Here is a 27,392-nt window from a genome sequence, read left to right on the forward strand (position 1 = left end):
TTGATTGCCGCAAGGTCTTAGTGTGATTTTATGGTGGTTTGCTTGGTGATTTTGAAGTTTTGATGAGGTTTGCTTGGTGATTTTGAAGTTTGTGTGATTTTGTGACCCTTTGTGGTGATTCGATTGGTGAGTAGTGTTTTCTTTGCTAAGTTGAGTAGCAGCAGATTGTCTATTGTGTGTTTGATTCATAGTTGTCATGGTGTCGCCATGGCGTCATATCGCTAGAATAATATACATATCAACCAACGATATGGTATATGTTAGCATATCGACCAATATGGCCTCCATGGTGTCGATTTGGATTCCATACCACGATATATGGCCATATCGGCCGTTATTATTGATCAAGTGTAAAAACTGTAATTTTTTATAATAATTATTTTTTTTTAAACCTTTTAAAAGATGATGCTTTTATCTTAATGTTAATTGGAAAAGTTACACCTGCAATACACACTAACAAAAAACAAAAAAGAAAAAGAAAAAAAAAGAAGACTAATAATGCCTATACCCTAAATCCCTAATGGAAAATTAGAAATCGAAAAGACTAAAGTCTCAATAGAGAAGGAGAGACCGAGAGAGTCGTTAGAAGGAAGAGACGCTACTTCACCTCTTCGAGCTCCGGCAGTTCTCTTCAGCAGTCCAGCGGCCTCCTTCATCGGCTCCGGCAAGTTCTCCTAGCAGTCCAGCGGCCTCCTTCGTCGGCTCCGGTAAGTAATTGTTTATTTATTTTTTATTTGGTAGTTCTTCACTTCTTCTTCTTATTCTTCTGCTCCCAGTCCTCCGGCAAGCAACTCTATGCTAAACTAAAGTTCTTCTTCTTCTTCTCACTCACTCATGCACACACACACACATGCAGAAAGAGACAGAGCAAGAGAGAGTCGACACTCGACAGAGGGGTTTTTTCTGTCATTTTTTTCTGGTTTCTCCTTTTATCCATCCCTTGTTCTGCCTCCTCTTTCATTCTTCTTCTTCTTTTCTGGTTTCTCCTTTTATCCCCCCTGTTCTGGTTCACAACAGTTCCTCACGGTTGTTTTCTGTCATTCTTTTCTGGTTTCTCCTTTTATCCATCCCCTGTTCTGGTTCACAACAGTTCCCCACGGTTGTGAACTATGCTTGATCATTCCTTCTTAAATCTTAACCCACATGCACTGGGTGACCTGAACCCCAGAATCTTAAGCCGTAATACCTCTCTTGCTGTGAGTTGGAGTTTGCAAACAAAGCTGATTTCCTCTCTACCGCCACCTGCAAATCGTGCAATTTCTGGGAATTTTTTTTAAGTTGTTAGTTGTTTGTACTTTGTAGCAGCTTGCCAGCTTGAGCCATTGAAGATTCTATTTGATATTTTGGTTTCAGCACTGCCACTTCCCCTTAAGTGTTGAGACTTTATATATTTACAGAAACAGAATCACCACTCTCTTGTTATTGACACATTTAGAGCAAAATTTTTTTTTTTGTTAAAGCAACACCAACAGCAGCAAGCACATATTCAGTTATTCACATCAGCAAATATTTTTTTTTTTGGGTTTAGATGGGCTGTTTATTAGGTTTATTCACTGATTTTTGATGTTATAGGGTGTATATTATAGCATACTAAATGACATGAAAAATAGAGAAAATAAAAAATAAAACATGGTCGACATCGCCATGGTGGGCGACATGTCGATATATCGATTAGAGACCCCTCCACCGACTTTGATCGCTGTGACGATGTGACAACTATGGTTTGATTAAATACTGGTTAAAGTTTTGGAGATTTTGGTGGAAATTTCAAGAAGGGAAAATATGGGAGATGATGATAGAAGAATGCAGTGGTTATGGAGGTGGTTTTCTCATCCTCCAATCGAATCACAGAAAAGAAACTTGAGGGTATCATAAATTTCCAGCAATGGAGGAAGATTGTGAACCTTGTATTGACAGGTTGTGACTAGCAGGCTCACTTGACTGGAACTAGAGCTGCTGATGATCCAACTTGGGATACTATTGATGCTCGGATACTTGGGCTGATGTTGAATTCGATGGAGAACCATATAGTAGATTTGGTTACTCACATCGACACTGTGAAAGAATTATGGGAGTATTTGGATGTTTTGTATTCAGGTCAAAACAACTTATCCCGCATAAATGAGTTGTCTCAGGAGTTCTACCGGACTGAGAGAAAGGGACGGTCTATCACCCAATACTTTGCTGATTTCAAGAGAATGTACGAGGAGTTAAACTCACTTCTCCCTATTACTTCAGATGTGAAACAATGCAGACTCAAAGAGAGCAGTTGGCTGCTATGGGATTTTTGGGAGGACTGGGCCAGGAGTTTGAGTCAGTTCGGTCACAGATTCTTGGTAGTGAAACTGTTGCTTCACTCACGGATACCTTTTCTCGAGTTCTTCGAGTTTCCCGTGAGATTTCTAGTGATGCCACGCCTATAGCCGAGAGTTCTACCCTAGTGTCTCACTCAGGGGCTGGTGTGGGTGCCCATGGAGATGGTGGAAATCGTGGAGCTGGCCGTGGTGGTGGTCGAGGCACAGGAAGGGGCCAAACTCAGTAGGGTATTGGCCAATCTGATACTACTTTGGATGGTTTGGGTGTAAGAATTTGTCATCATTGTGGTCAACCTGGTCACATTCAGTGATTTTGCTGGAAGCTTCATGGGAAACCTGCAACTCAACAGTTTGCTAATTCTACCACTAGTAGTGATTCAGTTCCTCCGTCTCAACCCTCTGAGGGCAAGGTTGTGGTCATGTCAGAGGAGGAATTTGCAACATACATTCAGTTCCAGATTTCACAGCTCACTTCTTCCACTGCTACTCTGGTGAGGACAGGTAATGCAACTGCATGTCTTTCTGCTACCTCCCATTCGTGGATCATTGATTCAGGGGCATCCGATCACATGTCTGGGATGTCAGGTCTTTTTTCTTCCTTGTCCTCTTCATCTTCTTGTGTTACTTTAGCTGATGGGACTTGAGCAAAGGTTAAAGGGACTGGCACTGTTTGTCTTAGTTCATCTCTATCATTATTCTCTGTTCTCTATCTTCCTAATTTTCCTTCTATCTGCCGAATTTTCCTTTTAATCTTATGTCAGTCAGTAAATTGACCAAAGCCTTTAACTGTTCTGTGACTTTTTATCCTGATTCTTGTATCTTTCAAGATCTTGCAACGAGGAAGATGATTGGTAGTGGACATGAGTCAAGGGGGCTGTATTTACTTAAAGATACTCAATCGGTCGCTTGCTCCAGTGTTGCTTCCCCCCCATCAGATACATTGCCGGCTTGGTCATCCCTCTTTGGAAAGTCTTAAGAAATTAGATCCTAGTTTTGTGTCTTTGTCCAGTCTTGAATGTGAGTCCTGTCAGTTTGGGAAATTTCTTCGTGTAAGTTATCCCCCTAGAGTCAATAAAAGATCTGTTAGTCCATTTTATTTAGTACATTCGGATGTTTGGGGTCCCTGTCCAGTTTCTTCTAGTTTGGGTTTTAAATATTTTGTTACATTTGTTGATGATTATTCAAGAGTTACATGGCTATATTTAATAAAAAATCGTTCAGAGTTATTCTCTATTTTCCGTGCCTTTGTTTCTTAACTTCAGAATCAATTTGGTGCATGCGTGAAAGTTTTGCGTAGTCACAATGCCAAAGAGTATTTTTCTGCCCCATTTTCTGCATTTATGGTTCAACATGGTATTATCCATCAGTCTTCTTGTTCTCACACACCCCAACAAAATGGTGTGGCTGAATGGAAGAATAAACATTTAATGGAAGTTACTCGCTCTCTGCTGTTTGAGATGCAAGTTTCTAAATCTTTTTGGGCTGCTGCTGTTTTGACAGCATGTTATCTTACTAATCGCATGCCATCTTCCATCTTGAAGGGTGGCATTTCTCATTCTTTGTTATTTCCTACTGAACCACTGTTTCTCTTGCCTCCTCGCATATTTGGCTGTGTTTGTTTTGTTCATGATCATCGACCAAGGCTGTCCAAGTTGGATCCTAAGGCACTTAAATGCATCTCTCTTGGTTACTCACATACCCAAAAGGGTTACCAATGTTATTCTCCTGTGTTGCACAAATATTTTATCACAGCTGATGTGTCTTTCTTTGAATCCACTCCATATCATGCTGAACCAGTCAATGCATACGAGTTAGATGATAGTTTTCCCATTTACATTATTCAGTCTCCATTGCCACAGGGTTCTGGTCCAGCTGCTCCACTTCAATGGCCTCCTGTTACCCAGGTTTACAGCCGCCATCCGAAGGTAACTGCTGCCCCTCCTATAACTGCGAACTCTATCATGTCTTCCTCCACCGCAGGTCCTGATGAGCTTCCTTCTCCAGCTAACCTTGTTGTTTCTGATCTTGATCTTCCTCTATTTCTAATTATGTTTCATATTCTGGTTTATCCTCCCCTTTCCCTTTTTTTTGTCTACTGTGGGTGATTCCCATCCCCTTCTTAAGTTTGTGACTGATGCATTATCAAGTCCTGGTTGGAGGATAACTATGGAAGTAGAGTTGTCGGCCTTAGATGTGAATCAGACTTGGGAACTTGTTCCGCTGTCCCCAGGGAAGACTGCTATTAGTTGTAGGTGGGTATATGCTGTGAAGGTTAACACTGATGGTTCTCTTGCTTGTTTGAAAGCAAGACTTGTGGCGAAGGGGTATGCACAGGTGTATGGTGTTGATTATCTGGATACCTTTTCCCCGGACCTCTCATTGGGATGCAATTAATCAGTTATTTGTATTCTACGATATCTAAAAAAGGCTCCAGGTAGAGGAATAGTGTATCGAGATCATGGTCACAACAGAGTTGAAGGATTTTCGGATGCTGATTGGGCAGGGTCTCCAACTAATAGGAGATCGACTACAGGGTACTGCACATTTGTTGGAGGAAACCTTGGTTCTTGGAAAAGAAAGAAACAGAGTGTAGTAGCCCGTTCTAGTGCTGAATGAGAATATAGAACTATGGCACACTTGACAAGTGAGTTAATGTGGATACAACAATTTTTATTTGAATTGGGTTGTAAAGTTTCAGTTCCCATGTAACTATGTGTGATAATCAGGCAGCAGTTCATATTGCTTCCAATCCTGTATTTCATGAGAGGACGAAGCATATTGAGGTGGACTATCATTTTATTCGTGAGAAGATGCAGAATGGGTTAATTCTTCCTAGTCATGTTAGAACTGGAGAGCAACTGGCAGATGTGTTTACAAAGCCTTTGGGTAGTGGGTGAATTGATTATATTTGTAACAAGCTGGGCATGATAGATATATATGCTCCAGCTTGAGGGGGAGTGTTAGATATTAGTGTGCGAGCTAAGAAGGCTCTCGGGATTAGCGCCTAAATTTATATAGGGTAGTTTTACTTTTTTGCCTCTAACCCTATATTTCTCTTGTATATCTTATTCTTTATGAGATCAATAGAATACTCATGACTAAGGGAGCTCTTCCCCTGGTTGGCGTACGATTAGCTCTGGTGGCGCACGATTAGGGTTTGGTGTTCACGTGGGTTTTGCGCATGGTGGCTCCTCCTAGGGAGGATCGGTTCCCTGGTCCTCCACCTCGTATTGGGATTGATGAAGGTGGGACTGCGTCCTATGCTTCCGTGGTGACTAGGTCGTTCACATTGCCACCTGTTGCCTTGGAGATTAAAAAGCCCTCGACCTTCTTTGGGTGTCCAGCGGTCTTCTTCTCCAAAGAGGAGTTGGAACTGTCGGAAAGGGATTTTGCTACTGTTCTTGTTGCCAAGTGCAGTTATGGGAAGCCATCGCTGTTTGTGATCAAGGAGGCCATTCAAAAGACATTGCACTTGTAGGGTGATGTGGTTGTCTCGACTCTCGACCCTCGGCATGTGCTGCTGCGCTTTACTGATTAGGCAGATTTCGTCAAGGTTTGGATGAAGGAACAGATGCATATCTAGGGTTTTCTATTTCGCTTTATGAAGTGGACATCGGACTTCGTCTCGGTTGGGACTTGGGAGTCTCCCTTGGTGCCGGTGTAGATTTCGTTGCCGGGGTTGGCGGTGAATCTGCACCAGGGGAACTTTTTGAGGTCCATTGCAGGGATTGTTGACAGGGTCTTGAAGGTGGATGGGGCTACGGCAAACTGCACGCGCATGGTGGCAGCCCGTGTTTATGTAGAGGTGGATTTGCGAGCTTCTTTGCCGGCGAAAGTTTGGGTTGGCTATGGTGCTAATGGGTTGCACCAGGCTGTGGTGTATGAGAGGCTGCCTTCCTATTGTGTCGCTTGTTCGAAGATTGGTTATTTAAAGGAGGTGTGCAGAAAGACGTAGAGGCAGAGGCCTGCCGGAGCTCGTATTGACACTGCGACTCTGGGAGCGGCGGTTGCGACCAACGTTGTTGGAGCAGCGGCGACAGAGGTGCTAGAGGAGGGCTGGAATCGCGATGGTGTCTACATTCCGCGTGGAGAGGGAACATCGTCTGGGGGTGCTAGAGAGGGATGGGGCTCTGCTGGTCAGGGACTTGCTGGGGTTCCTCGACGGAGGGGTGGTCGATGGAGATCTGTGGAACCGTCGGCAGTGGAGAAGCAAGCTTTGGTGTGTACTGTTGCAGCTGATGCGGTGGCACTTTCGGAGGGTCAGGTAGTTGCGATTGTTACCAGCGGGGAGAAGTCTGTTGTCGCAGGTGGGGGTGTTGCACCTAGTTGTTTAGAAGAGGGTGAACTCCCAGGTAAGGCGACTTAGGTTTTGGAATCTGACAGTGAGGGGGTCGATGTGGGCAGGGCCGTTGTGGAGATGGAATTCCAGCTGGGGGCGGGTAGGGCAGTGGGTGTGGCTGGCAAGGGCAAGGAGAATGCTCGTTCGTCTTCTCTCTGTGATTTCTCTATGCCTTTCTTTGAAGGGGGGGGCCGCTCCAGCTGGATCGAAGGACGATTGGCATATGTCGGTTTCAGCGCCAGTGGAGGTAATCTGTGAGGCGTTGGTGGAAAATCTCAGGGTCTTCAAGGCCACACTCCCTTGGAGGGTTAATAGAATGGTGGAGAGGCTGTCAGAGGTGCACGTTGAATCAGCACCAGGTGTCGAGAGGCTGTAAGAGGCGCACGTTGAATTAGCACCAGGTGTTCGTTGTGTTAGGAAGCGACTGCAGCCGCGGGCTGCGTTTCTCAGTTCAGCCTTGGTGTATAGGCGGAAGAAGATTAAGAAAGCCAAGACTGGCAAGAAGGCATTGGAAGGGGCTCAATGGCGTGTCACGAGATCAATGAGGTCGGCAGTTGACTCCTTAAGCAATGATAAATGAGTTGCATCTTTTGGAATGCCCGGGGAATTGGAAACAAGCCTATGAGTAGGCGGTTGAAAACACTTGTGAGCTTGCATAAGGTGGACATGGTGGCGGTGGCTGAACCAAAAGCGTAGGTATCTAAGGCGCGAGTAGGGATGAGGAGAATTGGGATGTACTCGGTTCACACTTCGGACAGGCTGTGGGTCTTTTGGAGATCGACGCTACAAGCTAGGGTGGTGGAAGAACATGGTCAGTACGTAACTTTGGAATGTTTGGGGGGTAGCGCAGGCTCTTTTGTTCTTACGTTTGTCCATGGCCTCTGTTCGAGGGTAGAGAGGAGAGAGTTGTGGGAGAGTCTTGAGGCTTACTCTCATTCTGTCTCTTTGCCTTGGGATATGGGGGTGATTTTAATGTTGTGACGTCTTCCTTGGAAAAGGCGGGCAGAAGCCCGGCATGTTCCTTATCTTTGGAGGACTTTGGAAGTTTCTTAAACAGGGCAGCTCTCATTGATGCGGGATATGCTGGCAACATTTTCACCTGGTCCAACAATCAGGCCGGTGCAGGCAAGGTGATGGCTAGGCTGGACAGGTTTTTGGTGAACACGGCTTGGGTGAGTTCTTTTAGCAGGTACTCGGTGACTCACTTTAATAGGTCCTGTTCAGATCATGCCCTGATTGTTCTTTCCTTCGGGGTGGATGCCCACCGCCTTGTGTCCGGCTTTAAATTTCAGCAGATGTGGCTCCGGTACCCAGAGTTCTAGGATTTTGTCAAGAGGTAGTGGGAAAAGCCTGTGTTGGGCACGCTCCTGTGTGTTTTGTTTTTGAAGCTCAAAGGGCTTCGTAGTGCTCTCCGCAGATGGAATAAGGAGGTCTTTGGCAACATACATCAGAGGGTTGGGGATGCAGAGGATACGGTAAGTAAGGCTGAAACGGAGTTTGATATGCGGGCTGATGATGACTCTAGAGTTGCTCTTGGGGCGGCTAGGGAAGATCTGCAGGAGGAGATTTTTTGGAAGCAAAAATCCAGAGTCACTTGGCCAACGGAAGGGGATCGAAACACAAAGTTCTTTCACTCCATGGTCAATGTCAGGAGAAGAATGGCAGGCGTGCAGAGAATTAAAGGGGTAGATGGTGTCTGGATTTCTGATGTGGAGGTGGTGTAGGCTGAGGCTGTACGGCAATTTTCGGGCATTTTTGCCTCTCAGGGTTGTTTGGTGGACGAGGGGCTGCTTTCCTTAATCCCAACGGTGGTGTCAGAGGCTGATAATACCTCTCTACTGGAAACTCCCTCGGTAGAGGAGGTGAAGGGAGCGGTCTTTGCCTTGTCCTATGACAGTGCGCCAGGCCCTGACGGGTTCTCGGGGCACTTTTTTGCGTCATGTTGGGATGTGGTGGGTAATGATGTGTGGGCTGCTGTCAAGGACTTTTTTGAAGGTGGTGCTCTTCTTAGGAGCTTTACCTTTGCCAACCTGGTTCTGATTCTGAAAAAAGAAAATCCAGAGGTGATGGCGGATTTGAGGCCCAGTAACCTGTGCAACTTCTCCTATAAGATTATTGCCAAGATCATTACATCCAGGCTGGCAGGGCTTCTGCCATCCCTGGTGGTGGAGGAACAGGGTGCTTTCATACAGGGTCGGTGCATTCATGACAACATCTCCATTGTGCAAGAGGTCACTCAAGAGCTGAACAGGAAGGCTAGGGGAGGAAATGTGATTCTCAAGCTGGATATGGCTAAGGCCTATGACCGGCTGGAATGGAAATTCCTGTGGATGGTTCTCTCTAAATTTGGGTTTTATAGGGATTGAATCAACCTGGTCAAGAAGACGGTCGAGAATTGTTGGTTCTTTATTGTTCTGGGGGGCAAGTAGTCTGGTTTTTTCAAGTCTACCAGGGGTGTGAGGCAGGGGGATCCATTATCGCCGGCTCTTTTCATTTTGGCAGAGGAGGTCCTTAGCAGGGGGATTAAGGAGTTATTTGTTGAAGGGCATGCTTCCTACTTCAAACTACCTAGAGGGTGCCCGGGGATCTCTCATTGTCTTTTTGCAGACGACACTATAATCTTTTCTAGGGGGTTAAAGAGTTCCCTAAGGCAAATTATGGGCTTTCTCAGCAGGTATGAGGCTTTTTCTGGACAGCTGGTTAATAAGCTGAAGAGCTGTTTTGTGTTAGGTGCCAGGACCTCGCCGGCTCAAGCCAGGATGGTGGGGATGGTTATTAGGTTCTCGCGGAAGGCCTTGCCAATCACTTATCTGGGGGCCGCTCTTCACTGTGGAAGGTTAAGGATTAGTTTCTTCGATGGTATGGTTGAAAAGATTTGTAACAAGGTTGCAGGGTGGAGGGGAGGCTCCTTTCTGCTATGGGTCGGGTCACTCTCTTGAAGCATATTCTCTCTTCATCCTGATCCATGTTCTTGCCATGTTGGACCCCCTTAAAGCTGTCTTGCGGAGGTTATATGGCATCTTTGCTGACTTTCTTTGGGGAAGTACGGATTGGGGAAAGCGAAAGCACTGGGTTTGTTGGCAGAAGGTGTGTAGGCCGCTGGAGGAAGGGGGCCTAGGGGTTAGGCTGCTGGAGGATGTTGGTCTCTCGCTGAGGCTTAAGGGTTTGTGGAGGGTCTTGGCGGATCAATCTCTTTGGAGCGGGCAGAGCCAAGTTCTTCAAAGGCCTTCATGTGTCTTTGGCTGAGTCATAGGGGGTAGGCTTGAGGTCGTGGCGGAATGCCCTGGCTTATAAGGGGCTGCTGTTGGACAGGTCACGGTGGTTGATTGGCACTGGGAACGTCTTCTTCTGGCTGGACAATTGGTCTGGGGCTGGTCCGTTGATTGATGCGGTGGACAATGGTCTCCTGGTTGATGTGGACTTGCGCTTAAAGGATGCGCTGGAGGAGGACGACTCGTGGAAGGAGGACGCTTAAAGGAATGTCATTATTTTAGGTAATTTTCACCTTTTTGATAGGGAAGATGTTTTGGTGTGGGCCCCGGCAAGTGATGGCTGTTTCTCGACTAAATCAGTGGAACGAAATAAGGAGTGTGTCACTAGCTGTTTCCTATGCTAAATAGATTTGGAACCCATCCCTCCCTGTGAAAGTGGCTTTTTTCTCTTGGCAACTGTTGAATGGTAAAATACCAACAGATGATTCCTTAATGTCGATGGGGATTCCCCTGGCGTCCAGGGGTTTCTGTTGTGGGAACTCAAAGAGAGAGACGATAGATCATTGTTTGGTTTCTGGTGGTACAGCCACCAAGGTTTGGGCTTACTTCTCCCGTTTGTTTGACATTGAGGCTCTCTCTTCCCAGGACGTCAGAAGTAGGATTTCTCTTGGGCAGGGATTGGTAAGCTGCCACTGCCTTAGTGCTTTTATTACAGGGTTACTACCTTCTTTGATTGTCTGGGAACTCTGGAAGGAAAGAAACAGTAGGAGGCATGGGGAGCCTAGGCGCCCTGCGGCCACGATTATTATGCGCATTAATTCCTGGGTGAGAGAGCTCCCAAAACCTGCTAAGGTTGGCAGACGGGGGTCTTCTAGAGACAGCTTAATCCTGCAGTGTTTGGGTCTTGTGGCTACGCCAGCAAAGATTGCTCGTCCTCTCCCAGTTTATTGGTGTCCCCCATTCTTTTCTGTTAAGCTTAATGTGGATGGGGCTTGTCTGGGCAACCTTGGAGATGGGGGGGGGGGGGGAGGAGTTATTAGGAATACAGGTGGAGCTGTCCTGGCAGCTTTCGCAAACTTTTATGGGATGTGCACTAACTCAATAGCGGAGCTGAGGGCTTTAAGAGATGGCCTACGCCTGTGCCAGGAGATAGGTTTCAATGATGTGGTGGTAAATTCAGATTCTGCCTCCACGGTTAGACTGGTAAACCAGAAGAGGTGTAGCCTGTGGAAGGGGTGGTATTGGTTTAATGAGGTTTTGGTGCTGATTGCTTCTTCAAAGGCTATGGTGGCTTTTGCCTTTAGGGAGAGCAATAGGGCAGCTGATTGTTTGGCCAAGCAAGCTTGTGAAACTGGGTCTTCTGTCACCTTCCAGCCTGACAATATGCCTTTGGGTGTTTTTCAAGGTATTATTAGGGAGGACAGGGAGGGCCTGCCGATACTTAGGATATAGAGTGTCTTCCATAGTGTCTTTATTGTAAGGGTGGGCTAGGCTCGGTCTTTGAGTGTGAGAGCTTTGCTGCTTGGGCTGGGGTAAGGTGGAATGTACCCCCCTGTATTCTTTATTCTTTGCTGAATTAATAAAAGCTTTGGGACTGGCCCAGGTCCCAGGGAAGTTCGGGTTAAAAAAAAAAAACAAAGTGAGCTCTTCCCCTTATCTCTCTTCGTTTCTTCTCATTCTCTAACTTCACTTAGTAACATGGTTATTGGGAGTCGTTTCTTGTGTTGGATTTTATTTTGTTTCTTTTTCGTTTTTGCCTTACGTTGAGTCCTCAGCTTCATTCGTATTTTGTGTCACTGGTATATATTTCAAATCTAATATTCCCTCTGTCTAGCAAAGACCATCCTGTTTGGAGTTTTCCTATGTTCCAAATTCTTCATCCATTTTAGCATTTAATACATTTAATTCTATTGAAAACTCCCCTTTGTTAAGTGTTTCCTTAAAGCTTAAAATAAAAAATTAAATGAACAGTGAAGAGGCTATGAGGGGATATTTTTGAAAACTTTGAATAGTATTAGTTGTTAATTTGTCAAAAATGGACAGGCTTTGTGAGATGGAGGGCGTATACTTTTTGTTGCCAACCAAATAGGATCCTTATCCTCTCAGGTTTCCTGCCCGGTACAGTTCGTACGGTTCCTCTCATAGGTGGGCGGAAATGACCACCTTATCCCCTGCCCGGGTGGGGTTCACCCCCCTCTTATTAGAGGCACTAGGGAACTGTACCGGGCAGGGAACCTGAGAGGATAATTGTCCGGATATGGGGGAATGGACAGATATATTGTCAAGTTTTGCGTTATATGTATTCTTTCTTTTTTAATTAATTTGGATTGTATTGCTGGGAGTTAGATACATGTACAGTTGTTTCTCGCTCGCCAGCAAATTGTTTTTACTCATGAATACAATCATTACTTAATTTGAAAGACAAGGGAAAGCACTAAGCATGCCATATATTGTAAGATTTCTGGATAGTTTTGGTAGCGCTGATGTGATTTTAATGTCTTAGCAGTTTCTATAGAGTTTTGGTACTTGAAATCCCCAAGGATGGGGGTTTTGAGCCTTGGGAAAAGGGAAATATTTCCTCAAAATCAGGGAAAATCAAGGGAAAATCTGATAAAATAATAGAAATGAGGTAAATTATGGGAAAATTTTACATATTTTAAAATTATACTTCAGGGGATGTTTCTTTAAGCATTATAACATATATAGGAATGGTTCCATACATAATGAGATCATCTCAAAAAGTTTGAGTTTCACAACCTAAACAGGCAGTTTACTCCAAAGGTTTTGACTAATATTGGTTACTTTACACAAATATAGGATGCATATTACGTACCATGTCATGTTTGAGTGTTTGACATTATTTTATGATACTTATCCAAAAAGCAAAAACATTTTTTTATGGTGAATGTTTCATTTTTTATATTCAGATGGTATTATTGTGTTTGTGTTGTAACATGGATTCAGATTTTTCTGATCGTTTAATATGTACACAACATTAGTTAAACTCCAACCAAATGCATTGGTGGTTTTTGTTCTCATATCTGAAATTATTATATACAGATTGCCCAAATCAGTACTGGAAGTTTTAAAGAAAATGTTGACAGAATCAAGTAGGAACCCTGTTGCTTCTACTACTGAAAAAGAAGCTGGTTGGTTACTTTTAGCATCACTCATATCCTCAATGCCAAAGGAGGTAATCAGCCGTTTTGAATTCCTTCACTTGGTATGCCTGCCACCTTTTGTTTCTTTGTTATAGCTGCTATTTGATGCATGTAGGAGCTCGAAGACCAGGTTTTTGACATCCTGTCTCTCTGGGCTTCCCTTTTTAGTGGAAACACAGAACATCAAATTAAGCAAGCTGAAAGTCTGGCATCTGAAGTAAGGTTGGACAGTTATTACTTTTGTATCATTTATGTTAAATTGTGTTATATTGTTACCCACATTTGACTTGATTTAGTGTTTTCATGAGTTTTTTCACAAATTGCCTACTTCTCTTATGAAAGGGTGTTTTCCCAGTTCTTAAAATTCATTGTTGCAGATCTTCCCTAAGATAAAAAACAAATTTGTTGGACTTCTCATTCTCTAACATCAATTTGTTGAGCTCATTTCTCTCTTTATAGTGTATGGGCTGCTGCAGTTGATGCATTGACAGCATTTATAAGATGCTTTGTTTCTCCAAATGTCTCCGTTGATAAAGGGGTCCTACTTCAGCCAGTGGTAGTATATCTAAGCAGGTAATCATTTATTCACAGAAATATATTTTTGACTTTGTTTTGTTCCATGATTTAAGAAAAAATTAGGATTGAGTTCTGTTTTCATTATTATGAGCGTGGACCTCGGTGCAACGGTAAGGTTGCTCCATTGTGACCAAGTGGTCACAGGTTCGAGTCTCTGGAAAACAGCCTCTCTGTGAAGCGGGGGTAAGGCTGCATACATTATGACCCTTCCCAGACCCCACAGTGGTGGGAGCTTCTTGCACTGGGTTTGCCCTTAAATTTTCTGTTTTCATTATTATGTGTTGTTCCCAAGTCTTTTGTCTCTCTGCCTCTGTGTATGTGTGTGTGTACTTCTGATTTATCAATTTGCATATGTAATTCTATGATGGAGAGCAGGGCTCTGTCATATATATCCTTTCTAGCAGCCAAACAACTGCCAAATATGAGAGCTGCAACGGATCTTTTCACCATCAGAACATTGATAGCTTATCAGTCCCTTCCTGATCCAATGGCATATAAGACTGATAACCCACAAATTATTCAAATTTGTACCACTCCTTTCAGGTAGCAATTATATATCTTACCTTATTACATCCTGAGTATTTTGATAATCTTAATCCCAACCAAACTATTTGACATTAGACAATCATCATTGTCTTGATGTAAGTGTAAATTGAATGAATATTCTGATTGGTCATTTGCACTATTTTGATGGTTGGAAAAAAGGGATCCTTCTGGGTGTGAGGAAAGCTCATGTTTGAGGTTGCTGTTGGACAAGAGAGATGCATGGCTGGGTCCTTGGATCCCTGGCAGGTGACTTAATCTTCATCCTATTGCTTGAAGTGACTTTTCGTCTTTCCATTACTGTGTTATTGCATTTGTGAACTTTGGCTGCTACTTTGGAAACCTTTACAGTAACTTTTAAGTTCTTTTGAGATCAGTTTGAAAATGACAAGAATTTTTTTCCTGTCACTTTTCTGAATTACAAGGGATTGGTTTGAGGATGAGCTTCGTGCATTTCAAGGTGGCAAAGATGGGTTGATGCCTTGTGTGTGGGAAAATGAACTTTCTAGTTTTCCTCAGGTGATTACTGCATCTTTTTGACAACCCTTTTCTGAAGCAGCCAGATGCTTGAGATAGAGAAGTTTTATATATGTTTTGAGTCTGAGAAGTTCTCTTCAACCTCATAAGACATCATGGTTTCAAGGATCATCTGATCTTGCCAGTTGACCAGGCAATCCATTCCTATTCTGAATGAGACTGGCCAGAATTGATCTGGTCACTGATCCTGATCCTTGAAACCATGTCTATTAGAGATCTGCATGTCTGTTTAAGATTTAAAGTGACAAAATAGATAACCAAAAAGGAGAAACTCAGGATGTAAGGGAAATAGCAACAGAACAGCAAATCACAAACTGCTAATCTTGCACTTGGATGATCAGGACAAGAAATCTCTCATATATTCAATTTGATACTGTAAAACCAAAACCTTCAAACCATTTTCTTATGCTTCTTGCTCATCTCATGGTTTAGTCATAACAGTTTCTTAGATGAGTGTAATATGTAATGCGTTCCTGAATGAAAATACTTATCCAGAATTCTTGCTTATTCTGTTCTCTAAAGGTCAAATAGGTTGTGGATTATCTTGCTGAAAGAAGTGACTATCTATCTTAATAATATCCACTGCCAAGGGAAAGCCTGTGAAAATAAGTTTCCTTCTGCGAATTGCAGTGTTGGATGGACTCAGACGTGGGAATCAGAAATTGACACTTATTCAGGGCACTTACTCAGCAAGTTGAGAAAATATGGATTCAGGAACCTATAAATACATGTTAAAGATATAGAAATCCTTAGAAAATAAATGACATGTAGCTGGTACCAGTACCCGTAATTTAAACTGAAAAGAAATTATGCGCTTACCATTTATCATAGGTATGTTGACTACCTGAAGCTTTTCTGGCCTCTAGATAAACAAGTTGAAGTGAACACTGCCTGGGAGCTCAGAGTTGAGAGTTTGGAGAGATATGCCTTATGTTTCCAAGATTAGTTCCAGATCCATTGTTTACTGTTGTTCCCGGGTTGACACTGAAGGGGGGGGGGGAATCAAGTTCCCCAAAAGTTCTCCCGAATTCGCTTTCGGCACTTTTTCCAATGCACCCTTGATGTTCCCTTAATTTCTGGCATTGTCGGCACTCACTATTGGCACTCCCGACACACTGCTGCTTATAGCTGATATGCAGAAAGCTGCCCACAGCTGACTTGGTGGCACTGATTACTACTGGCACTCCCAACACAATCCACCAGAGACACTAACGGGCTATCACAAGTTCACAACCACACAGACGTGTGACACCTTTCCTCTCAAGGCAGGCATACAATTCCTGTGGAAAGGTCTATCTAGTGTGCACACCTATCCTGCAGACAAGTACTCCAATATACATATGGCAATCACATCCACAATGCAGGAGATATATGTGGTTCGGCAGTATGCCTACTTGATGAATCTACATCAATTCTATGGGGTAACACCCGAACTAGGGTTTCTTATTATACCCAATACACTACTTAGATTTTGAGCACTTCAACGGTCCAGGAGATGCAACTCTTGCTTCAACTCTTGAAATACAAGGGCAAGGGCTTCGACTCAGGTAGTGAGTTTTAGCCTCTACAATGACTCAGGAGTACTCTCTCCTGCTTCAACCCTTGATATACAAAGGCAAGGGCAATAACCTCAGATTTTCACGCATACAACTGGGGATGTATCAACACCCCTCTGTTCAGTTCCCCACTCGACACCCATATGATAATAATAATGGGCTTATAAATTTCCCCAAATTACAAGCACTATGGTCAATGCAATACCCCCCACTACAACACCAACTTTGACTTGGGCAATTATACAAACACTTGGCCTACAGTCAATCTACATACAAAATAGGAAATTGCAAGGTGTGGATTACCTTCCCAGTGTAATTGCACTGTTTGATTGCTCCCTGAAGCATAGATATAGACTTGAGCACGCTTGAAACATTGATGCATTCAACACCATCTCCGTCACCCCTTCCCCATCAAGATTTGGGGCTTCTTGAGCTTGGGTTGCTTCACCCTATGCAGCTCCACCAATGGGCACTTCAATGATGCCCAAACCTCACCTTCAATGTGTGCTTGCATAAGGAACACCCTTTCCTTCTCTCTCTCTCTCTTCCCTTTCCTCTCTTCTATTGCATCGTCTTCATCAATGCACCCACCAATACTTTAGGTCTTCAATAGGACTTCAACTACACCAATGAAGCGGATAGAGAGGAATCAATGTTTCCCCAATAACCTCACAAGCCTATCTTACCTTTTTTCTTGTAAAACCATGGCTTAGAGGCTCTAACAACAGCTCTTCCTTGCACAGGGACTTTCTCCTCTCAATTTGGACTTAAAATGGCCAAGTTATGGCTGAAACAAGTTTCAGGGACATTTTTGTAATTTCCAGGGCAACTCATGACATATGACAGGTCAATAACTTGATTTTGTGGCGGGTGAATTATAGATCGTTGGATCTGAGAAGATTCCCTGACAGAAGTAACAGAGTTCTGGACTCCGTGGCCAGTAAAATGGAATCTGGCGTGGTCTTATGGTGCTAGTGCGTCACACCCTAACATGGACCACATGGGTCTACAATGGCACGTTTATTAGCCATTAGATCTCTTTAGAAAATGCTGGTGAACTGTACACCCCGTGATAGGAATCACAGATATCTTGGCGAACTCAGGCTAGAAACTATCAAATCAATCAGAATTGTCTCGCGGTGTAGGAAGGCTCGTGTCATACCGGATAAGAGTTCAACTTCCGTGCTTTGCGGCGTACCAGGAGATCCTGCAACCCACTAATCACAACTATCGCACATGCATATAGAATGTCATCTCTTGTGAGCACTTTCTTCGTCCATCTGATCTGAATCTGGTTGCCGTGTCCTATTGCGGACTCTTGATCAAGCATCTTTCCAACTTTCTTAAATTGCAACTTGATACCTCGATTTTCGAAATATATTGATCAGTCCCTGAGACGCAAAATGACTTCTTGAGAGCATGCAAACTGACCTTCGTTGAGACATAAGGTCAAACATAACTTGGGCACTATGTGCCTTAGTTGATTTTCTAAGCAACCAAGACCTGCTCAGCTTCCTCTCTAGTGTGGCTCATAGCCCGAAGCATGCATGCGAGGCTGTCTTCTGTGCCTGCATGCCGCATGCTGCTTAGGCGCATGGCCCTCTTGCTCTGTGCCTGCTGCTGAGCTGCTCCATGTGACTATGCCTTGTAAAGCTCCCAAAACAGAATGCTGCCATTACTGCTGGGTTTGCATGGCCTGCTCATGAACCTTGTGGTGTGGTGCCCATGTGAGCATGGCGGCAAGGCCCTTGCATTGTGCGGGCATTCTCGACCATGGCCAGGTCTTGTGCAGGTGCGGCTGGAGGCTGTACCTGCCCTGCAACCCATGCAGGCATGGCTGCAGCCTCCTGTGCATGGCCTGGATTGCCATGTATGCTTTGGCTGCCCGCCTAGGCTGTGGGCATGGCTGCACCTGGTCCTCCATGCATCCATGTGTTGTACACTCGGCCACCTAACCAATTTTTCAAGTGGACCAAAATACCCGACTGCCAAATGTCCTGAAATCTACTGTCAGGATGCAGTCAACCTCATCAGCTGCTGCCTGTGCATGCCTTCCATCTCACCAAGCATGCTGCTCACCTCACAACTGACTGTCCACCTCATTAATTAGTCTGGCCACTGACTGGCCACATAATGTAAGACTAGAACCAGAATAGGTCTAATCCAGGCAGGATCAAATAGAAAACCCTCCAATAAATAAGAAATCATATGAGGGAACCAAGAGAACAATGTGAACTAAAACAAGGGAACAATTTTCTTGGTTGAAGTAACAAATAAAAACCCACAAATTTGTAACCTGTTGAAGCAGCAATCAAGAATAAATAATATCTTGAATAAAGAGAAACCGCAACAATCGAACCAGTGGTGTTGAATGACTCTTGGATCTCAAAACCTTGATGTAAACTCCAGAATGCACACCTGAGGGCTTGGTTGCATGTTTTAAAACAAAACAAGAAATAGATGAATGGGGATCGAGTAGGGAAGAAGAAGGAGGAAAGGAAGGGTTGGCTATCTCAGCCTGGGCATCTCACCCATCCTATCTCAGGATTTTCACAAAGGCTCAAGCCAATATTTCATTAATTAAATTCGTGTACAATGCTGGCTTCCCTTACAAACTTATATAGAGGACTCAAAAATAGACTTAGACACGAAAAGGGAAAGGCCTAATCCATTCCTTAACTACTAAGGTATCCTAAATTGACTAGGAGAGTGAAATAATAAAGGAAACAAACTCAAAATAGGACTCTAACTAAACTAATGAAGTAAATCCCGTTTTCTTACTCTCTACCCCATATTTTAGGCTCATTGAATTAGCCAATTACAAAGTAAACTCATGGGATTAAAGTCCCAATACATATATGACCCAACCCAAAGCTTATTTCCACTAAAATAAGCCCCAAGTGATTTATCTACATCACCACATCATCAGTATTTGTTATCTCTTCTACTCATCAGATGACCCTGTGCAGTATCAGTACGCTGACACAACATCAGTACTGGTCACTAAAGCCTGGACTCCCCCATCTTGCTCCTTTTTTGAGCACTGATACTGAAAACTCCATATCTTCCTCATAGGACCTCAGAATGGGGGTGTTTCAGTTGTATTGGAAAGAGGACTCAGAGCACTACAATTCTCCGGTGTATGCCCTCTTCCAATTCTGCTACTTAGCATGCCCAAATTGGCTCCAAAGTTGACCCTTCCACATGAACCTGTCAAGTCACAATGAGAAGTTGCACGAACACTCTCTCCGATGCTGCTAACTACTGAATAACACTGTAATATACTGCCACTTGCCATCATACACTGCCACATGAGTCCTGAATCCTATGAGTCACTGCCATACTGCCACATGTCCTGAACTCTCTGCAACTGTACTGTCTGCACTGCCAAACAACTGCTAGAACATCTGTGATCCCTATCACACCACTGTAGATGCTCTGCCACACCAGTGCACTGCCTGTACACCTCTATACTCACTGCTGCCGTCTATACTGTTGCTCTGCTAACTGCACTGTGGTGCACATAGTTGACAACAATGACAACACCACATGCACTGTGTGCACAACACTTACAACGATGAAACCTCCTATTTCTCAAAGTAAAAGAAAAACCACTAAAATAATGGCTTTCATGTACATGTGAATTCATTCATGACCAGGAAATTCATCTCATTCTAGGTCAATGAGGCAGATTGATTCTTTTTGAGAGTCTGACATCTGTTGCTTGTGGGGTATGAAATATGTATTCGTCCATGCAGCACAGTTCAATGTTGTATCTTCTTTGTTCGACAGGTGGTCTCTCTTTTATTTACTTCTAGTCAAAAATGGACTTCATCCATGTCCTATATTTGTGGGTTCTCATTTAAAATTTTCCCCTGATGTGTTTTGTTTGACCTCTACACCTAACTTTGTCATCAAAAGTTTGTATTTCGTTGCCAATCTTATGTTAGGTGTCCCATTTACTTTACTGATATGTTTTCTCCTTTATTTTATAGTTTTTACACCCTCTTTTTACTGTTGAAGCAATGCTAATGCTTATATCTATGTATTTTTTTTTTAATCATGAAGCCGGAGACTATAAGCAAGATGTTGGTTAACCAGATGCTCCTTTGTTTCGGAATAATTTTTGCGACTCAGGTAGGTGGCTGCAGTCGACTTTTTTCCTCTTTGGTAGTTGTGGTTAGTTCTCTATATTTTATTTGTCTAAAACTTGATACTGTTTTGCAGGATAATGGTGGAATGCTTTTACTTCTTGGTATGATCGAGCAGTGCCTAAAAGCTGGAAAAAAGCAATCATGGCATGCAGCTAGTGTGACCAATGCATGTGTTGGCCTGCTTGCAGGTTTGAAGGTGTTTATCACCATCCATTAATCTGCTAGAAATATGGTGCATGCTACATTGCAAATCTTATCATGTTTTCTTGTCCTTGTAGGCTCTGCTTGCTTTACGTCCACAACCATTGGGAGTGGAAATGTTAGGTTCTGCACAGGCTATCTTCCTGGTAGGTTTTTTATACTTATATCAATTACCTTCTTTTTTTTTTATAGTATTTTTTCAATTTTTGTTTTGATTGCTGAGGCTTTACTGTGATTATGATTATTTTTCTCTTTAATTTTACAATTATGACAGGGAATTCTGGCAGAAGGGGATATTTGTGCATCACAACGTAGAGCAGCAGCTGAAGGACTTGGTCTGTTAGCTCGCCTTGGGAATGATATCTATACAGCTAGAATGGTCAGTACAACACTTGTTATTTCTATATGGTGATATCTTTCAGATCAGGCTAGTATGGGGATTATGTTTTGTTATTTTTACCGTTTGAAATATCTATTCCAAACTCAAGGTTATCACAGCCTATTTTTCGTTATTCTTCCCGTCGTCTTTATCTTTGCTTTTTTTTTTTTTTTCTTTCTTTCCTATTAGGGGCCATCATGTAAAAAAAGTCAATGATCTCCATCTTTAAGCCTTATGTTCCCCTTGTGCTCTTTACTCACTGCCTCTTTGATGAACAGACCAGATCACTTCTAGGGGATCTTGCTAGTGCTACAGATTTGAGCTATTCTGGATCTATTGCCTTCTCACTTGGTTGCATACATCGAAGGTAAATATGGATCTCCTTTTACTAAACTATTCTTGAGTAAAAGTTTAATTCATCCCATTTAATTTTTATTGACTGTGGATAGATAGCAGATTTTTCTTTGGTCATTTTCTTTTTCTCTGTAAAAATGCTGTACCCTTGTCTAGTTTCATGTCAAAACTGCTGTAACTGTATATCTGTACCAATGTTAACTTGAAGTTTAGATGTAGTGATCATTGAGGTGTCTTCTTCTTATACTTTGTAGAGCGGTGATGCACCCTAATAAGAGGTATCATCACTGTCCTTGAGCATATAATCTGTTATATGCTCTGAAAACCAAGGAGCTTCTTATGTGATGGGAAGGTGATAAAATAAATCATTTGGTTCAATGGAAAGGGTGTTATAGGCCTAAAAAGTTAGTTGGGGGTGGGGGACTGGGTTTCACATCTGTGCAGGATGATCAGAGGCTGCATAGGAAATGACCGTCAAGGTTCACACCATAAGTGCTCCTTGGAGAGAGGTAATTTCTGCAGAGTATGGTTTGGAACCTGTAATAAAGAAGAAGAAGAAGCAGTAAAAAAGAAGAAGAAGAAGAAGAAGAACAATGGAAATTGTGTAACACTTGGGAGGTTTCCACTTAGTAGTAGAGCTCCCACTTCATTTCATATATATAGAGACTTAAGATACATAAGAGACACAATAGGAAATAACATAACCGAAAATACCTAAACTACCCCTGAATATATCTCAAACTTAAAACAGTCTCTACTAACACTCCCCCTCAAGCTGGAGCATAGATATTAATCATGCCTAGCTTGTTACAAATGTAATCCACTCTAGCACTCCCCAAGGACTTTGTGAACACATCTGCAAGTTACTCTCCTGTACGAACATAAGTAGGAGAAATGAGCCCTTGTTGCAGCTTCTCATGACCAAAATGACAGTCTACTTCGATGTGTTTCGTTCTCTCATGAAACACAGGGTTCGAAGCAATATGAACAGCAGTAAATCCAAGCTCAGTTAACAACTGTTTCACCCACATCAACTCACATGTAACGTGTGCCATGGCTCGATACTCTTGACTTTGCACTTGATCGAGCCACAACAGTTTGTTTCTTGCTTTTCCATGAAACGAGATTCTCTCCAACAAATGTGCAATAACCTGTAGTTGACCTTCTGTCAACAGGAGATCCAGCCCAATCAACATCTGAAAAGCCCTCAATCCTTCCATGTCCATGATCAGAGTAAAGTTAGACCACGTCCAGGAGCCTTCTTGAGATACCTCAAGATACGAATAACAACATCCCAATGAGATGTCCGAGGAGCAGACAAGAACTGACTTACAACACTGACAAGGAAGGCAATGTCAGGTCGAGTCACAGTCAAATAATTTAGTTTTCCAACAAGTCTTTGATACTTCTCAGGTTCACTAAGAACATCACCAACATCAGCTGTAAGCTTCAAATTAGGATCCATAGGAGTATCTAGAGGTTTAGATCCTAACAACCCTGTCTCTGAAAGAAGATCAATGATATACTTTCTTTGTGAAAGTGTAACCCCTTTCCTTGATTGAGCCATTTCCACACCCAAGAAATATTTCAATCTTCCCAAATCTTTAGTCTGGAACTTCTGCTGCAAGTGCACCTTCAGCTTCTCAATCCCTAAAGAGTAATCTCCTGTAATGACAATATCATCCACATATACAATAAGAAATATTCTCCTTGCATCAGAATGCCGGAAAAATACAGAATGATCACTACTACAACGTGTTAGTCCAAACTCCAAAACGACTTCAGTGAACCCACCAAACCAAGCTCGAGGCGACTGTTTCAGTCCATACAAAGACTTCTTGAGCTTGCACACCAAGAAATAGTCTCCAAACGAGGAAAGGGGAGATCGATCTCCAAAAAGTAGGCAGGAATCAGCTCCAATGCAAAAAGTCGATCTCTACTTTTTCTGCAATAATCGATCAAACAACATGATCCAAAGTGCTTTCTAAGGCCTTGAATGTCTTCTCCATGCCATAAACTAAAAATCACCAACAAAAGATCCCTAGTTCCCAATCTCCATTTGAGAACTAGTCTCTAAACAGCCCAGAAATGCAGCATAGGGTGCTGCTACCCTCTCAAACACAAACCAAAAGGATTCTCAAAACAGAAACTGAGATGGATCAATCACAACTGATTGAAACCCTTGAAGGAGGAAGAGACAAGACACTAGGAAGGTGTAACAGTCCCTAGAGATCTTGCTCTGATACCATGTAATAAAGAAGAACAATGGAAATCGTGTAACACTTGGGAGGTTTCCACTTAATAGTAGAGCTCCCACTTCATTTCATATATATAGAGACTTAAGATACATAAGAGACACAATAGGAAATAACATAACTGAAAATACCTAAACTACCCCTGAATATATCCGAAACTTAAAACAGTCTCTACTAACAGAACCCTATGGTTGAAATTAGCAAAATGTATGAAACAACAAGGTTCTTTCAGTTTGAAGTTTGAAGATTTCTTATAAGGTGAGGGGAATAGAATCGAGTTTTGGGAGGATAAATAGTTGGAAGGGAGAAAATAGAGTATTGTTTCCCACATTGTTTTTAAGAGAGAGTAAAGAGGTTGTTGCCCTCTACTATATAGGGTGGCAGTGGATAAAAGGCTTAAGTGGAAGATTGTTTTGAAGTAAGAATAGAAGACAGCTGTTTGATCGGGTGTTTGAAGAGGTATAAGACTGTAATGTGGTCACACATAGGAAACATGACCTGTTTTAATATTACATGATTTTGGTAATTTTGTGGGTTTTTTTAGTAATGGGCTGAAGTAGAAGCTCTAAAATTAGCTGTTAAGGGACGCCCAAATTTAATGTGTTATCTTAGTAGCAGTAGCAGTTTGAAATTCTAATAGGTCATTTGGTCCTATTCATATGAGGATTTATGAAGTTATGGCTAGTCTTTAATTACTAGTCAGTTTAGGAATTCTTTTATGTTGTTAATGGTCATATACCTAGTGGTTTGATAGAATCTGTTAGTTATCAAGAAAAAAAGAGAGTATTCGTTTGAGTTGTATTAGGATCAGTTAGTTCTAGTCAAGGTGGGAGTCATATTTGCGAAAGTGATGTAAGCATATGTGCCCTGCCATCTGGCTATACAGGATTGAGTAAAGATTTTGGGCTTGGTGAAGTGCTTTTGCTGCTCATGTTTCTACTAGCTGTGGGCCCATAGTTGTCAAGGCGGCATGGTGACCCAAGGCTGTGGAGGGGTGCCTAAGCGCTTAGGCGACAAGGCGCCCTCAAGTGTTATTTTTTATTTCCCCCTTTTCTAACATTATTTAGGGTGCTACAATATTTTAATATGCTACAATATATACCATATCATCAAAAATCAACTTTAAGCCTCCTAAAGTCATAAAAAATCAACATTAAGTCACCTCAAGTCATAAAAAATCAACATTAAGCCACATCAAGTCATCAAAAATAACAAAAAATTACATCAAGTCATAAAAAATCAGCATAGAACTAGAAGACAGCAGAACTTAAGGAGCAAACTATTGGAAGTTTGAAACAATCGAAACATACATTTGTTTTATACTGGTCTCACATTTTGTTTATACTGTTCTTAGAAAATATGATCTTATTTATAAGTAATTAAATTGCTCTCAATTTAGAGAGATATTCTTGTTCTCTAAGAAGTTTGATTAGTCGAATGATTTTCCTTTTACATGAGACTTTTTGTATTAGTTATAGCACAAAACCAGCTTTTCAACAAATCCAAAATTGCTTAAATCTGATTTATATTGAAGAAGTTATGTTCCGGTCAAACCTTATTTGGTATGCACGCATGTTGTCAAAATCGCTTTGAATGAGAATATTTTTTTGGATATCAAAACAAATGATTATTTTACCACACTTTTGGTTTTTAGCTATGTTTTACCATATTAAGATTTATAGAATCCGCGATTCCAATACCACGGGCATCCTTAAGCTCATCTGAAGGAGGCTTGGGTATTTGTCGCATCCACGATTCCAATACCACGGGTATCCTTAAGCTCATCTGGAAAATCTGCTCTCGTCAGGATTCCATTTGGGTCAACTGGGTATACTCCCATCTCCTCAAGAATGATTCCATTTGGACTGTTCCTATCCCCTCTGATTCCTCTTGGATTTGGCGCAAGATCCTCCTCCTTCGCGTCCTTGCTATCCGTGCTATCTCTTCCTCTATTGCCAATGGGTCCTCCACCTACCTGTGGCTAGACCCTTGGCATCTTCTTGGGGTTCTCTACAATGTCTTTGGGCCTAGATCAATCTATTCTTCTGGCATCCCAAAAATTGCCTTCCTCTCCTTCCTAATTTTGTATGGCTCCTGGTCCCCCCTCCCTTCCTCCACCCTTCCATTCTCTCCCAGGTCTGGCCTTCCCTCCCCTCCCTCATCCCCCACCCCCCTAATGCGGATAAGGTTGTTTGGCCTCCATCACTCAATGGCTCCTTTAGCTCCTCCTCTGCTAGAACTTCGCTTGAAACCCCTGCCTGCTGTTCCTTGGCATAAGTTAGTCTGGTTTAAAGGTCACATCTGTAGGCACAGATTCACAACCTGGCGCACCCTTAGCCTTTGCCTCCCAACCCAAGCCTTCCTTCTCCATCGCAATATCCCTGTCTCCCCTTCTTTTGTCTTTTGTTGGAATGGCTCCGAGGACATTTCCCACCTCTTCTTTCGCTGCCCTTTTACCTCCACCATCTAGAAAAAGCCCTTACTTCCTTCTGGCCCCGTTGTAGGAGACCCCTTGCCTTTGAGAGAGATTGGCTCTGGTTGGACATGACTTTCTTTGGAACCACCACTTGCGACATTGTTGGGAAGCTTGTTTTCAGCGCCGCTATCTATCACATCTGGATGGAAAGGAATCTTAGGAGATGGACCTCCAACTCTCGATCTTTTGATTTGATTTGGAAAGCCATCTCGTTCGATGTTTCCTCCAAGTTTAGCTTCATCCCTATTAGGTCTATTTTGGATACCCTAAGGAACAGACACATTGTTGTATCCTAGGGTCATGGTATTTCTCTTTTGCTGCCCCCCTCCTCTGCGTAGGTTGGCTGGTGGCTTTGCCCCCCCCTTTTTTTCTCTCTCTCACCCTTGTCTTCTCTTTGTATATTCCCCCCCGCTCCCTCCTGGGGTTTGGTAATAGAAACTTTTCACCTAAAAAAAAAAGATTTATAGAATTTTTAGATTTGAGGAAAACCCCAACATTTGAAAGTTGAAAATTTGACCTACCGCCGAAAATCCAGTTTTTGTTCTTGAACTAGGGGGTTAACTTTTTAACCTTTTGGAATTTTATTTTTTAATTATTTTTATTGGATTCGAATACGAGGGTATTTGCTTACTTATGAATAATATTTGCTTATTTATGAATAATATCTTAAGTAAATATAAAAACATTTACTTAAATGATTTTGGCATAAATAAGGGCCAATGCCGGGTTTGATACCAATAAAAGCCAGTGCAAGGCGCCAATTGCCTAGGCACCAACAAAACTGCCTGGACGCCTAGACGGCGCCTTGACAACTATTGTGGCTGTAGAGTATGGGTATCTTTTGTGGTATCAATCCTTCCTTCTATATGAAATTCTTCTCCGTTTCTCTTTTTGTTCTTCTTATCCCTTCAGTTTTCTCTCTCATGTTTCCATACTTTCTGTTATGAACTAAATGTGATTTTCTTAAAACCAGAGTTCGAAAACTCGTCTTGTTTCGGTGTTACGACCAGGTCTAGACAACCGAAACCTCGAAATTTCGCCGAAACATTGTATTTTTTTTCCTATGGGTTTTGCTTGGCCATTTCGAAGTGCAAAAGGCCGAAATGACCGAAATGAGCGAAATAGAGATGTAAATGGATCGAATTTGGTCGGATAGTGGCATTATCTTATTCGTATCTGTTTATATTCGGACGGATTCGGATAATATCCTATCGGTTTCCGGACGGATTTGGATAGTTTGCGGATAATGATTTTTTTAATACGGATTCTCCTAAATGGATATGAACGCAGATCGAATACGAATTTTCGACTATCCGTTGACATCTTTACAGTTT

General features: G+C 42.6%; 1 protein-coding gene across 1 annotated transcript in view; it reads left to right on the forward strand.

Annotated features, from left to right (window-relative positions):
* Nucleotides 1-27,392, forward strand: part of LOC122663979 (protein SWEETIE) — a 157,589-nt gene that overhangs the window by 43,452 nt on the left and 86,745 nt on the right. Inside the window, exons 14-24 of the mRNA XM_043859648.1 lie at nt 12,927-13,059; nt 13,143-13,249; nt 13,487-13,600; nt 13,979-14,146; nt 14,309-14,395; nt 14,572-14,665; nt 20,308-20,376; nt 20,467-20,589; nt 20,672-20,740; nt 20,869-20,973; nt 21,252-21,340. Coding sequence (XP_043715583.1) covers nt 12,927-13,059; nt 13,143-13,249; nt 13,487-13,600; nt 13,979-14,146; nt 14,309-14,395; nt 14,572-14,665; nt 20,308-20,376; nt 20,467-20,589; nt 20,672-20,740; nt 20,869-20,973; nt 21,252-21,340 — 1,158 coding nt within the window. The remainder of the gene's footprint in view (nt 1-12,926; nt 13,060-13,142; nt 13,250-13,486; nt 13,601-13,978; nt 14,147-14,308; nt 14,396-14,571; nt 14,666-20,307; nt 20,377-20,466; nt 20,590-20,671; nt 20,741-20,868; nt 20,974-21,251; nt 21,341-27,392) is intronic.

This window comes from Telopea speciosissima, chromosome 6 (genome assembly GCF_018873765.1).
Source record: "Telopea speciosissima isolate NSW1024214 ecotype Mountain lineage chromosome 6, Tspe_v1, whole genome shotgun sequence".
NCBI classification, from domain to species: domain Eukaryota; kingdom Viridiplantae; phylum Streptophyta; class Magnoliopsida; order Proteales; family Proteaceae; genus Telopea; species Telopea speciosissima.